Genomic DNA, 15,295 nt, shown 5'->3' on the forward strand with positions numbered 1-15,295 from the left:
TCTCCTAGTACATGGATTACCATAGTTGAAAAACCCATCAATCCTCCACCCTTTTTTTGCTCCACTTTCTGTTCATATTGTTTTAATGTGTATTGTTGTTGCTTTTCATGTCGCTTTGCAATTTGTTTGTATGTATTCTTTTTGTTAATCTGTATCAAACTTGTATGTGTGTGTAAAAATAAATAAATTCAATTGAATTTGACGCCTTTTTGCAGGTCTCTAATGCTGTGAAGGTATTTTCAACCACGAAAATAATTTTTTCCACAATTTTTTGTCAATTCTCCACAGGTCTGTTCCTAGTGAACTACGATCTGGACAACTGGAAAATGCTGACAGCGCGCATCGACGAGATGCCGGAGACAGTGCGAGCTCAGCTGTTGCACGACGCGATCAGCCTCGCTTTGGCCGGCAAGCTGGACATGATCACCATGCTGAATGTGACCACTTTCCTCAAGCGGGAGCAGGCACCTCTGGTCTGGAAGACATTCTTCCCTCTGGGTGATAGGCTCAGGAAGATGCTCGTCGGCACTAGTGCACAGAAGATGTTCGAGGTAATGTGATTCTCATTATTTTCTCCATTATTCTACTAGTAGTTCTGTGAACAGTAGACCTCGCGCTCAGTAAGTTACATTGACCTGTTGTTTTGTTCTCTCAAAATTTTGCAAAATTACTCAAAAATTTCTAATTTGTAGAGTTTTGAGTGAAATATTTTTGTTTTTAATCAGTTTTTAAATATCAGAATTCAAAATTTTTAGTTTTGTCATTGGTTTTGAAGTGGAAAGTGGACTTTTTGAAGTGAAAGTGAAATCTTAACCTTATTCTTCTTGAAACTTTTATTTGTTAGAATTTGGGAGAAGACAGTTTTGGGCTATGCCTGTTGTCTTCTCCCAATCATATTATATTTATTATAATTATGATCTGAATTGCCAATGAAGTAAATAAATAAATAAATAAATAAATAAATAAAATTGATAAATGGTTTATCAATTTAAAATGTCTAGAAAATATCCTAAATAAACATAGAGCTTTCTGTCCTATCGTACCGTGACGTGTCGTCCCGGAATGTGAGTGTGAGCGCTGTTATCAGGTCTGGCTGCAACTGTCTACAACGTTGATAGAAAGATACATTTTCAAGATGTTCAATGTTTTTGAACGGGTAGTATTATAGTCAACTGTCTACTAACGTTGATGGAAAGATACATTTTCAAGATGTTCGATTTGTTTGAACGGGTAGTAGTATAGTCCACTAGACAGCTGATTTATGATGAATGATTCTAAAGTCTGATAGGTGGGCGCACACAGATCATCATCGGACGGACGGCACGCATCGATCGGATCGTATAGGTATGCGCACTCTAATTGAAAACAATGTATCAAATCTAATCGTCCGATCCGTCCGATGCGTGCCGTCCGTCCGATGATGATCTGTGTGCGTCTGCCTTTTTACGGTAATATTGGCGTTCAAAGGAGACTCCTTTTTCTTTTGTATTAAAAAATGTGAAATTTCAAAAAACCGTATTCATACGTCGACGCGAAATTCAAAACGGATCATACCTGTCAAATTCCATGAAAATCTGTTGCTGCGTTTTGCTGTGGAAATGCGGAACATAAAAACAAAAATATAAACATAAAGATAAATGCCAAACCGTCGACTTGAATCTTAGACCTCACTTCGCTCGGTTAATTATTCACTCCATTTATAGTATTCTTCAATTTTTATTCATAGTTTTCTTCAATTATTATTCATAGTTTTCTTCAATTAATATTCATATTTTTCTTTAATTAGTATTCATAGTATTCCTCAATTATTAATCATCATCATCATCATTATTGGCACTACAGCCCATGTAGAGCCTCAGCCTTCACAACCACATCCTTCCACCCCTCTCGACATTCTGCTGTTCTTCTCCATCTTCTTACACCCAGTCTTCGCAAATCCTCTTCCACATCGTCAACCCACCGCTTTCTTGGTCTTCCTTGTAATCTTCTTCCTCCGGGTTTGCCTTCCAGCACCATTGTTGGCACCCTCCCTTCCGGCATTCTGCACACATGACCAGCCCATCTCAGCCTCATACTTTTCACAACAGATAAAATACTGGTCTCTTCGAACAATCTTCCTAGTTCCTCGTTTGTTCTTATCCTCCATATTTCATTTTCCTTGATTGCTCCAAAAATTCTTCTTAAAATCTTTCTTTCCCATCTCTGAAGCAGACCTTCTTCTCGTGTAGTGAATGTCCAAGCTTCGGCCCCATATGTCACTAAATTATTAATCATAGTTTTCTTCAATTATTATTCATAGTTTTCTTCAATTATTATCATAGTTTTCCTCAATTATTAATCATAGTTTTCTTCAATTATTATCATAGTTTTCCTCAATTATTAATCATAGTTTTCTTCAATCATTATTCATAGTTTTCTTCAATTATTATTCATTGTTTTCCTCAATTATTAATCATAGGTTTCTTCAATTATTATTCATATTTTTCTTCAATTATAATTCATAGGTTTCTTTAACTATTATTCATAGTTTTCTCAGTATTATTCATAGTTCTATGGTGCATCTAGGGCTACCTCAAAGCCTTGATCCTGCTTCACTTTCATTATTCTACTTAATTCTCTGTTTTCTGCTTCATTTCTGAGCTACCTACAATCTCTTATACTGACCTCCAGCACTTTGTGACAGAATTCTGTGTTTCCTGTTGAATCTATTATATAGATTTGAATCTACGATATAATATAGATTTGAATCTATAAAAGGGCTACCATCAAGTCCTGATTCGGCTTCCCCTTCAACTTCTTCCCCTTCTTCATCATCCTCTTCTCCATCCTCTTCTTTTTCCTCCTCTTCTCCATTTTCTCCGTTTTCCTTCTTCTCATTCTCATTCTTCTTCTTCTTCTTCCTGTTCATCTTCCCCTTTCTCTTTCTTCTTCTCCCTTTAACGAACCCTGTTACTAATTGTAATTCTTTTTCCTCCTCTTCTTCATCTTCTCCTTCTTCTTCGTCACCGTTTTCTTCACCATCTTCTTTTTCTTTTGTTATTCTTCCTCGTTTTTCCTCTTCATTTTCATCTTCTCCTTCTTCATATTTTTCTCCCTGTAACAATTCCTGTTACTGATTCTAATTCTGTGTGTTGTGTTGCATTGATGCAGAGATACCTGCAGGCGATAATCGTGCCGCCCCTGGACGCAGTCGGCGAGGAAGCCGATCAGCAGTCGCCCTGGAAGTCTGACTTCCGCGTCAAGGTGCGCCATCTCCTCTGCACCACCCACTTCCCCATGTGCATCGAAGTTGCGCGCCATTACTACCAGACCTGGATGAACCTCACCAACCCCGATGACGGCATGCCGTGAGTCATTCATTCATTCTTACATTCATTCATTCACTTACTAATAAAACGGTAAATTATTGTCTTATCAAGTTGTAAAAATATGAACTGGCGTTCACTCCAAAGTTATTAACAAAATGTTAATAACTCAATCCTTATAGGGCAGTGCAAAGGCTAAAAATAAACTTTCTACTCGTGATATTTTTCAAAGTTTTTCGATTTGTATATCATCAAGCTATCAAAATGAAAATGTTTTCTCAGGTGAACATTTTTTTTCCGATCATTACTTTTTGAAATATGAGCGCCTAAAGTTTAAATTTTTGGTAAATTTCAAATTCGGTAAGATATAACTCCATGAGACTTAGAAGATAGATTCTTTATGGTATTGTTGATTGAATAAAACAAAAATTTTCTGAAAATATCAATTTTTGAGGAAGTTATTCAATTTACTAAATAGTATATTTCGCACCTAGAGCAGAAAATGAGATTTTTCCGGCTCGAAATCGGTTTTCAAGTCCGAGGCCGTAGGCCGAGGACTAGGAAAGATTGAGAGCTGGAAAAACATTTTTGCTCCTGGTGCAAACAATATTTTTCGCCACACTGCAGGTATTGCTGACAAAATAAATGAAGAATACAAAATAGAGAATACATGTTATCGTAGCTATCTCTTGATTCAAGTGGTAGAAGATTTGCAGTCAGGATTTCAGATTCTTTTAAAATTTCACTTGGAATATCACGGGCGTCGTCATCTTCAAGCATTTTTGAAAATTTGGAATGCGCTAATCAACAATAAATAATTGAATAAAAATGGTTGCGAAGCGAATGCTGAATTAGTTTGATTCGAAACTCGAACTGAAATCATGGCGACTTTGATGAAGAAAGTGGACACTCGCCCAATCTAGCGGATGACTTATTAACTACGGACTTCCAAGCGGCTGGAAAGAGAACACTTTCTGGCCTAGACCGGAAGAGAAACCTGTTTCTCACGTCAGACGAGAGTCGTCTGCAAACAAGGTCTTGGAAAACAGCTGCTTTCTGTGCAGTGTGGCGAAAAATAACTTTTTGTTGAGTTATTTTTGGTAAATTGAGTAAATTTCTCAAAAATTGATATTTTCAGAAAATTTTTGTTTTATTCAATCAACAATACCATGACGAACTTATCCTCTGAGCTTCATGGAGTTATCTCCTACCGAATTTGAAATGTTCTGTCCCAAAAAATTAAACTTTAAGCGCTCATATCTCAAAAAGTAATGATCGGAAAAAAATGTTTACCTGAGAAACCTTTTTCATTTTGATAGCTTGATGATATACAAATCGAAAAACATTGAAAAATTCCACTAAAATTTTTTTTAGCCTTTCCACAGCCTTTTAGATTCTATTAGATTGAACATAGCTTATCATAAGGTGCGTACAGATATACGTGTTGCTAACATGAGCAATTCACTTTTTATCAGCTGACTATATCTGTATTTTTACAGAAACGGTAAGATACAGACATAAAAAGCTCAGCATCAGCTGATTAAAAGTGAATTGCTCATGTTCGCGGCACCGAATTGTTCATCATCTGTACGCACCTATGCGGCGCGTATATCTGTACGCATCTATACACATGATGAACATAATTATGTGTTTGTCAAGTTCCGTTTAATCTAATAGAATCTATAAAGACGGAGAAATAAACATTTTGTTTATAGCTTTAGTGTAAACGCAGTTATAGAATAAGTAGGGAGTTAAGATTGAAGTTAGTGTAAGTTACAAGTACTTCAAAGTTACTTTAAAAGTTGACAAATTTAAATTCACTTTATCTATTTATACTTGTTCTATTTATAGGATAGCCAGCATCCACCTCTGTCCAGTATTCAGTTTCGGATCGGATGAAGAATGGGATTTTGGAGTTCAGAGGCTGATCAATTTCTCGCCCAACAGAACCATTTCAGAGAGATCTTTCCTGCTCAAAACGTTGGGAGGATGTTCGAAAGATACCACCAGATATATCAAGTAATTATGAATTTTCATCTATTATTTCTCTTTATAGAATCAATATTCATAATTCATTCACTGTATCAATGATCAAGTAGACTAAGTGCCGTTTGCAGACAGGGTCAGTTTAAACGGAATTTCATTTTAAACTGGATTAAATCCATATCAAGTCTCGTTTGTTATAATAATAATATCGAGTGACCTGGCTGGCTCAGGTCTAGTGTCAGAGTTTTCAGGTCGCAACTGATCAATTTCAGGGCCTCTGACATGACCTAACGACTACTTTTTAGGCAGCCGGGACCGACGGCTTAACGTGTCCATCCGAAACACGGGAGTGGCCCGAGATAAATATCTTGCCCGGGCCGGGATTTGAACCCGGGCCTAGGAATCACAAAGCCAGCATCTGATCCACTCGGCTACGGCCACTCCTTCGTTTGTTATGATGTGGTTCATTTTCAATTTCCTTTCCCTATCACCATAGGTAAGGGAAAGTATTGCTTTCCAAAAAAAAAATTAAGGTAAAAAATTAACTTTAACTTTCTTGTTACAAATTCCATCTAGAATCTAAAGTCTGCACCTGTTCCATCTGTATAATCTTCATTATAGATTATTGTATAATAATAATTTTTACTTTCCTTGCCCTATCACCATAGGTAAGGAAAGTATTGATTTCCGAAAAAAATAAGGTACCCCAATTTCTAAATTTCTATACGTTTCAAGTTCCCTTAGTCCAAGAAAGGATTGGTTGGTATGTGTGTGTGTGTGTTGTGTGTGTGTGTGTGTGTGTGTGTGTGTGTGTGTGTGTGTGTGTGTGTGTGTATGAGTGTATGTGCGTCTGTGTACAAGATATCTCATCTCCCAGTTAACGGAATGACTTGAAATTTGGAACTTAAGGTCCTAAATTAATCGGTGATTGAATCAAGCGTGGAAGTACTTTGACTTTCTGATGGAATGAAGCATGCTCAAATAAGAAATGTAGGCGAGCGAAGCGAGCCCGCTGATCTCATTTTTGGACGATCCAGTCGGGGTCCAGAGGGGAGACCCCTGGCTAGACGGAAATGGCAAGCGAAGCGAGCCTGACGGCTGATACAGTATAGGTTTACAATATGTGTTCAAGTGTCAAAAAAACTTATATTTCCTTGCCCTATTACCATAGGTAAGGAAAGTATTGCTTTCCGAAAAAAATTAAGGTAACCCAATTTCCAAATTTCTATAAGTTTCAAGGTCCCCTGAGTCCAAAAATGTGTTTTTTTTGCGTATTGGTCTGTATGTGTGTGTGTGTGTGTGTGTGTGTGTGTGGTGTGTGTGTTGTGTGTGTGTGTGTGTGTGTGTGTGTGTTGTGTGTGTGTGTGTTGTGTGTGTGTGTGTTGGTGTGTGTGTGTGTGTTGTGGTGTGTGTGTGTGTGGTGTTGTGTGTGTGTGTGTGTGGTGTGTGTTGTGTGTGTGTGTGGTGTGTGTTGTGTGTGTGTGTGTGTGGTGTGTTGTGTGTGGTGTGTGTGTGTGTGTCTGTATGTGTGTGTGTGGTGGTGTGTGTGTGTGTGTGTGTGTGGTGTTGTGTGTGTGTGTGTGTGTGTGTGTGTGTGTGTGTGTGTTGTGTGTGTGTGTGTGTGTGTGTGTGGTGTGTGTGTGTGTTGGTGTGTGTGTGGGGTGTGTGTGTGTGTGTGTGTGTGTGTGTGTGTTGTGTGTGGTGTGTGGTGTGTGGTGTGTGTGTGTGGTGGTGTGTGTGTGTGTGTGTGGTGTGTGTGGTGTGTGTGTTGTGTGGTGTGGTGTGTGTGTGTGTGTGTGGTGTGTGTGTGTGTGTGTGTGTGTGTGTGTGTGTGTGTGTGTGTGTGTGGTGTGTGTGTTGTGTGTGTGTGTGTGGTGTGTGTTGTGTGTGTGTGTGGTGTGTGTGTGTGTGTGTGTGTGTGTGTGTGGTTGTGTGTGTGTGTCTGTGTACACGATATCTCATCTCCCAATTAACGGAATGACTTGAAATTTAAAACTTAAGGTCCTTACACTATAAGTATCCGGCACGAACAATTTCAATCAAATGCAATATTATTGAAGATGGCTGCTAAGTGGCGAAAATGTTGTCAAAAACAGAGCTTTTTGCAATTTTCTTGAAAACGGCTTCATCGATTCTGATCAAATGTATACCTAAAATACTCATTGATATGCTCTATCAACTGCCACAATTCACATATCTGTGAAAATTCCAGGAGCTCCGCCCCATCTATGCAAAGTTTGATTAAAGATCCTCAATTATCAGGCTTCAGATACAATTTAAACAAAAAATTCTAAGTGGAAAAGATTGAGCATGAAAATCTCTACAATCAATGTTCAGTAGCATTTTCAACTAAAATTTGAAATAAGCTCGTAATTTGAGAAATGTTATTATTTCAATTGCAAACTGTTGGGAACTGTTGATTCTATTAAATCATTTACTATGAAGAGATAGCAGACTTCGTGTGTCTCCAGCGTTATTGTCCTGTCACCAGCTGACTCAGATCTTAGAGTAGTGGACTTGAGATGCGCGTGAACACTAGCGTCAGGTGATCAATTTTCATAACGGCAAGGAAAGTTGTGTGAGTACGCCACACCAGACTTTTTCTATGGTTATTGCAGTACCACCCAGGACCTCCTAAATACCTTTATTTATTTAGGAGATCCTGGTACCACCATTACTCTTCACTCCACTATTTTCAACACTTTTTGAAGACTAATCGGCCTTTCAATTTATTTTAGAATTATAAAAGAAGAAAAAACGAATTTTTTCAAAAGAAGTGTGAGGTTCTTTGCAGAAAAAAGGCTTTCATAACATTTCTTTTCCTACCACTAGAAGTAGTCCTTTTTATTCATAATGATTAAACAAATTGATCTTTCCTTCCGACTATAGGATTCTGAACCTGATGTTTTTGAATGAGGCAGTATATTGATTGATTACAAAATTTGAATGAGTGGGGTACCAACATTACTTAATAATTCCAATTTACAACACTTTTAAAGATTATTATCAATTTGTAAAAAAATAATTCCTTTTGACTGCAGGATTTTGAACCTGATGTTTTTGGATGAAGCAGCCAATGAGACTTTCTCGGACGCGGACAGATATGCTATGTTGGCAGCTATGTCCAGTGAGCCAACAGGTCATCAAGCCATGTACGAGTATCTAAATAACAATTTCGATGCTCTCAAACTGGGGTGAGTGCGGAAAAATCTCACACATTTTCACTATTAAATAGTAGTCAAAAAACAGCTCTGTCACACACTCTCTTTTTCACACACACACTCTCTCTCTCTCTCTCTCTCTCTCTCTCTCTCTCTCTCTCTCTCTCTCTCTATCTCTCTCTCTCTCTATCTCTCTCTCTCTCTCTTGGTAGAGAGTTACTGGGAAGAATATTTTTAATATTCTTTCCGAATAATGGACATTGATGTGTCCAAAGCTCCGCCAATTTATGTAGATGCATTGAATTGAATTGAATTGAAAAAATCTTTATTCATAAACATGTAAAAATACACATGAATAGTGTCACAGAATACTAAGGAATATAGCCTAAATACTAGTTACAAACAAATGTCATACACATAAAATATTATAAAAACTCCTGTAACGAGTACAGGGATAATCTTACAAAATATTCCTTTAACTCAATACCAAACCTTTTAACATCTTCTAAAATTTTCAAATCGTTTGGCAATTTTGAAAAAAAAATTATCTTCCCCTGAAAACGGTTCTCCTCTCGAATAGGTATAATCTATGTATAACAATATTATCTACATTTTTTATTCCAAATTGCTTTTTTCATATCATATACAGTTCAATAATTATTTTCTTAGTCTATATTATGTAGATTCATCTATAATTTTGCTTTATTGTGAGCTATTGTATATAAGTGTATAAGCCAGTATATATTGTAATCTACATAAATAAAGTACTCAATCAATCAAACTCTCTCTCTCTTGGTAGAGAGTTACTAGGAAGAATACTTTTAATATTCTTTTCCAAGAATGGACATTGACATGTCCAAAGCTCCGCCAATTCATGTAGATGCATTACAATATTATCTTGTATAGTTATTCCAAATTGATTTTTTTTCATATCATTGTACAGTTCAATAATAATTATTTTCTATTTATGTTATGTAAATTCATCTGAAGCTTTGCTGTATTGTAAGCTATTGTATATAAGTGTATAAGCCATATATATTGTAATCTACATAATAAAGTACTCAATCAATCTATATATATATATATATATATATAATATATATATATATATATATATCTCAATTATCCACTGCAACTGTTATAATAACTGAAAGTTGATAACCCTGATCTACTTTCAGCCTACTCCATTCTATTAATCAATAATTTGATCTTATCTACCTATATAATTATTTTACTTTATCAATTTTCTGTTTTTTTTTCTCTTAAATATTCATATTAATTGGAACTTTTACAATATTTCCATTGATAAATAAATTCTTAGTTTAATTGATGAAATTAACGTTTTGGTAGAGAGTTAGTGGGGAGGATATTTTTAATATTCTTTCCGAAGAATGGACATTGATATGTCCAAAGCTCCGCCAATTTATGTAGATGGATTACAATATAATTATTATCTAACAAATTGCTTTTTCATATCATATACAGTTCAATAATTATTTTCTTAGTCCATATTATGTAAATTCATCTATCATTTTTCTGTATTGTAAGCTATTGTATATAAGTGTATAAGCCAGTATATATTGTAATCTACATTAATAACGTACTCAATCAATCAATCTCTGGAAGAAAATCACAGTCAAAACTGTTTTCACTAGTAAAACCTGTACCAAAATTTCATTTTCTAGCTGAATGAGACATTTTCGAATAGATTAATCCTATTTGAAATAGGATATTCTGTAAATGAAAATATATTGTAATAATATTGAAAATTAATTGAGATATGTATCAATGATGAAATACATACTGAATGACTCTCGAAATACAAGAGTTCATGAAAATGCTTCATAGATGTTTAATACTTGAAAATTTTATGAGACTTAATTATTGAAACAGCGCTAAAGAAGGCATATCCCTCTATACTGTTAGAGTGTTCCAATACACAAGTTCCATTATAAGGCTGATTGAAGTATGACTCTTTATTTATAAAATTGATTAACAATTCAGTTCTATTTATTTCTCTTGTAGAAGAAGAAGAGCTGAAATCGAATTTAATCTTCACCCTCTCCTTTTATTCTATTTGTGAAATAAACGAACAATTCATTCTCTTTCTTCCAGATTTTGTTGTTCAGTAGTAACACTTTTGTGATTAATGAACTGTATTTGTCAATTCAATTGAGAATCTAGAATCATTCAATTGAAAACTAAGATACTCATTTCACTAATTTGATTTATAAAAGGTGCGTACAGATTTACGTGCCGCGAACATGAGCAATTCACATTTAATCAGCTGATGCCAAGCTTTTTATATCTATATCTTATACAGTTTCTGTAGAAATACAGATATAGTCAGCTGATTAAAAGTGAATTGCTCATGTTTGCGGCCCGTATATCTGTACGCACCTTAATCTTAATTTTATAGAGAAATTCTATATATTAATTTTCAGACTTCAAACAAACCTGTGGGAATTCTTCATTCAGATGGCAATGGGACAATTCAAGTGTCAGGACGGACTAGAGAAGGTCAGTAAAGCTCAAGACAATGTATTATTAAACGAAAATCCAGAATAAATGCTGCAAATCACCCCGAAGACTTCTGCAACTGCAAATATCGAATTTCCATCTAGCTGTTTACCCTGTTGTCAATATTTGCAGTAGCAGAAGTCTTCGGGGTGATTTACAGCATTTAATTCGGATATTTGTTTAATAGTTATTACTAATTCATTAGCATTTGGATGAATGCGATATCTCAATAATTTCCGTCTGTATCATTTCAAGATCTTCAGCAGTTTTACTAAATAAAAGTTGTTGGAATCTTCGTGCAATTTTGTTCAGTAATTCAGCTTGTATCTGAGATTTCTTTCTACTATCTATATTGAAAGATTTGTAATCCTCTCAACCACTGATTTATTGTAGAATTTGAGAGAGGGTACTGTAACTTCAAACCCATATCAATTTTAGAGAGTAAAAACTATATCTACTAGCATATTCAAGGAATTTTCAAGCATTATTAGTTTGAAACTCGCTTATCTTAAATTTCTAAGTAGCTAGCAAAGTACATAGAATACATTCTAGGTACATTGGTAACTAGTGAGATAGGTAATCGAGCTATACTGAAGCAGTATGAAGGCTGAAGTACACTGCAAAGAGACACCTGTTAATATTTTAATTAATTATTAATCCTCTCTTAATTAATTATTAATCCTTCAATTGATAATTAATCCTCTCCAACTTATCATTCATATAACTTACTGTTTTATAAAATTATCTGCATACTTCTATCACAATATTATTCACCAATTTATATTATTTAATTTTTATATTCGTTCCTTAATTAACATTTCATAGTTCCAGTCACAATTTGCATGCTTTTTTCTGTAGCATTTAAGCTAACATCCAATTTGGATTATTGTTTAATAATCAAAATTCCATACAGTTTTACCAAAAATTATCTGGATACTTCTATCACAATATTATTCACCAATTTATATTACTTAATTTGTATATTCGTTCATTAATTAACATTTCATAGTTCCAGTCACAATTTGCATGCTTTTTTTTCTGTAGCATTTAAGCTAACATCAAATTTGGATTATTGTTTAATAATCAAAATTTCATACAGTTTTACCCACAATATCTGAATACTTATATCACCATATTATTCACCAATGAATATTATATCACAAAAATAAAAATAGCAAAAGGACTACCTTATTATTTTATCTGCCTATGTTATTGCATTATTGTCATTTGCATTGTAAATAAATAAATAAAATAAAAATATAATTTGAATATTCGTTCATTAATCAACATATTTCGTTGTTTCGCCCACATTTTTCATACTTTTTTCCAAAGCAAATAAGTTAATATTTGATTTAAATTTTCGTTCAATAATCAAAGTTCCATATAGTTTCACCCACAATTATCTGGATACTCCCATCACAATATTATTCACCAATGAATTCTATTCAATTTGGATTTTCGTTCATTAATCAAAATGTCATTGTTTTGCCCACATTTTTCATGCTTTTCTCCATAGAAAATAAGGAAGCATTCAATTTGGATTCTCGTTTAATAGTCAAGATTTCATATATCCACAGATGAAAATTATATTTCATATATAGTTTCACCCACAATTTTCATGTTTTTTCCACAGGTAACCGAATTGTACGAAAGCAAGAAAGGTCAGTTCGGCGAAGGAGCAGAGAAGAAAGCCGAGGAGGCCGTGGAAAGCGTGAAAATGCGAGTGAAATGGGCGGAGGAAACTATTCCAGCAATCGAAAAGTGGCTGGAAAACCAGGCGGCCAACCCCTGGAGAACGGAGCGTTACTGGTTCAAGGACTTTGTACCAACTACAAGGACCAGGAAATCTGGATAAACTGCAAAAATTAATTTTAAATCGATCTATTCCTCTTAGAAATATCACAAGTACGCCTACAGCAAATAGAAATAGCAACATGATTTGAATTTTGATCTGTTTGGATGTAACCTTTTTTTTGAAAACTTGATAGGAAAAAATTGGTAGGCTACAGAGCAGATAGAATACAACAGGGTAAAAAATAGTACTCAGATTTATATTTTAATTTACATTCAAAAGTAGCCCTAAGGAAAGAAGACAGATTACAACGTCAGCCATCTTCAATCTATTCCTCTTGAATATCACAAATAGGAGAAATACGATTATCATTAACACTCTGTATAATGTTTAATATGATATACGTTTGAAGAATAACTCTTTTCAGCTGGTTAACACTGCGAATACACCATGGTGTATGTTGTTATTTAAAAAAAAAAATCACTTATTTGCTGCTATTTTCCAGTCAGAACTTCTTAGCCCGCTTAACGACTCCGGCAAGATAGTGGATTGAGTCCATATTGAAGAACGATATTTTTATATAGTTTTCATATTTTTGCTGACCTACAGCAAAACATATAAACAGAATTAAAATTGAGCTTGAATTTATATACCGGTAGTTATAGCAATTGACAAGTCATCTATGAAAACAGTGTGTAACTCTGAATAATTATGATGTAACTTATTGTGACAATGAATGAATAAATAAATAAATAAATTTAACAAACCGACCTGTTTTTGGTGTGAAGTAGTAAATTAAAATGTAATAATATTACTTTTAGTGTAATTGAGAAGTTGATATTGTGTTAATTATTTCATATTGAATGAAAAAGACTAAGAAGTTGTCAAAAACCACAGATTTATTGATACTTAGAAAGAACGGTTTCGGTTATTACACCATTTGTCAATCTCTGATAAACAGATATAGTTTTTTGTAGTTTGAAATCTGTGGTTTTTGACAATTTCTAAGTCTTTCTCATTCAATAGTGATAATATTATATAAATAACTAGCTGGCCCGGCGAGCTTCGTACCGCCAAATAGTTAATGCGCATCTCATGACAATCTTTAGCTGGATGCACACTTCAGGAGGTGCGATGCGGCATTTTGCATCCAGGTTCTTCTTGCTTATTGGTTTGAATGAGTCATTGTCAATGGTGAAGATCCGTTCCATAATGGAATAAAAACACACATATGTTGTCAAATTCTACACTGTTTTATTTGGCACAGGACCATGGTTTCATGACCACACAGGTCATATTTTGAAGCTGAAGTTATAATTATTATTTACTGCATTTGATTTGGATTTTTGTTCAATAATCAATATTAATTCATTAGCATTTGAATAAATGCAATATCTCAGTTGTTATTTCCATCTGTAAAAATGTAATAGATTTGGTATCTACAACAAGTATATTTAATAAAGGAATGCATGAAAAAGACTAAGAAGTTGTCAAATATCACAGATTTTTTTTACAATTTCTTAGTCTTTTTCATTTATTATAAATAATTACCACAATATCAACTTCTCAACTACAAAAAAATAATAAAGGAATTGTAATGTCAAGTTAATGCATGGAATAGTTTAAGAAAAAATAATATTGAGGGAAATTTGCTATGTAATAAATAATTATCAGTGGATCTATCAAGAGAACTCTATGTTCAATAAAGAGGAATGGTAATATCAAGTAAATAGAACAATATTAAAGAACGAATAAGTTGGGTATTGAAAATATTAATATGCATTAAAAACTTTGTAATTGATTTATAAATACAACCACTAGAAAAGAATGTGTACCTTCATCAGATATACCTAAACGAAATCATGATCAGTTTTGATTTGTAAATTATAGAAACATTATAAAATATATTGATTACGGTAATTAATTATTTGCATTCATTACAAACAGTAAAAATACAACAGATAAACTTATAATTACAGTAAAAGCTTCATGTTTATACAGTCATAATATAATGATAAATCGTGCAAATCGTGATAATTAAAGTGGTTAAGTGGTAGAGTGGACATTATTGTCCAAACTTCGCCACGTCAACAAAAATTAACGAGTCATTCTATTCCATTCTATAGATGGACGAATTTAGTTATCCTATCATATCACTATCAACAAAAATAATAATTCTCTATCACATAATAGGCTTATAGACTATCATAGCATATTCACAGCATGCAGAGAATAGCAGGAGTTCATTTTTAATATGATTTATATCAGATTGAATATATTAGATATATGATTGTGATCCCCTGTTATATGAATTAATATATATTACTCATGTATTGTAAATATAGTTAGATGTTTGATAAAAAATAAATGGTTGAGTTATATTGGTGAATTATTGTTATATTCCTACATCCTCTAGGGCTCGATTTTTTTCAGTCTCTTTATGAATGATAAGTCAAATAAATACAATATTAAGAAGCAAGAAACGAAGCATATAAAATACTGTACTGTACTCAAAACTTCTACTCCTTATT

General features: G+C 34.0%; 1 protein-coding gene across 2 annotated transcripts in view; it reads left to right on the plus strand.

The window, feature by feature from the left end:
- LOC111045987 (aminopeptidase N-like) overlaps window positions 1-15,145 on the plus strand; it is a 41,111-nt gene extending 25,966 nt beyond the window's left edge. For both annotated transcript variants that reach the window (XM_039434981.1, XM_039434980.1), the window contains exons 12-17: window positions 289-551; window positions 3,151-3,347; window positions 5,157-5,324; window positions 8,333-8,485; window positions 10,897-10,972; window positions 12,606-15,145. In XM_039434981.1, the coding sequence (XP_039290915.1) occupies window positions 289-551; window positions 3,151-3,347; window positions 5,157-5,324; window positions 8,333-8,485; window positions 10,897-10,972; window positions 12,606-12,827 (1,079 nt within the window). In that variant the 3' untranslated portion in view covers window positions 12,828-15,145. The remainder of the gene's footprint in view (window positions 1-288; window positions 552-3,150; window positions 3,348-5,156; window positions 5,325-8,332; window positions 8,486-10,896; window positions 10,973-12,605) is intronic.
- The last annotated feature ends 150 nt before the right edge of the window (window positions 15,146-15,295 follow it).

Source organism: Nilaparvata lugens, chromosome 8, assembly GCF_014356525.2.
Source record: "Nilaparvata lugens isolate BPH chromosome 8, ASM1435652v1, whole genome shotgun sequence".
NCBI classification, from domain to species: Eukaryota; Metazoa; Arthropoda; class Insecta; order Hemiptera; family Delphacidae; genus Nilaparvata; species Nilaparvata lugens.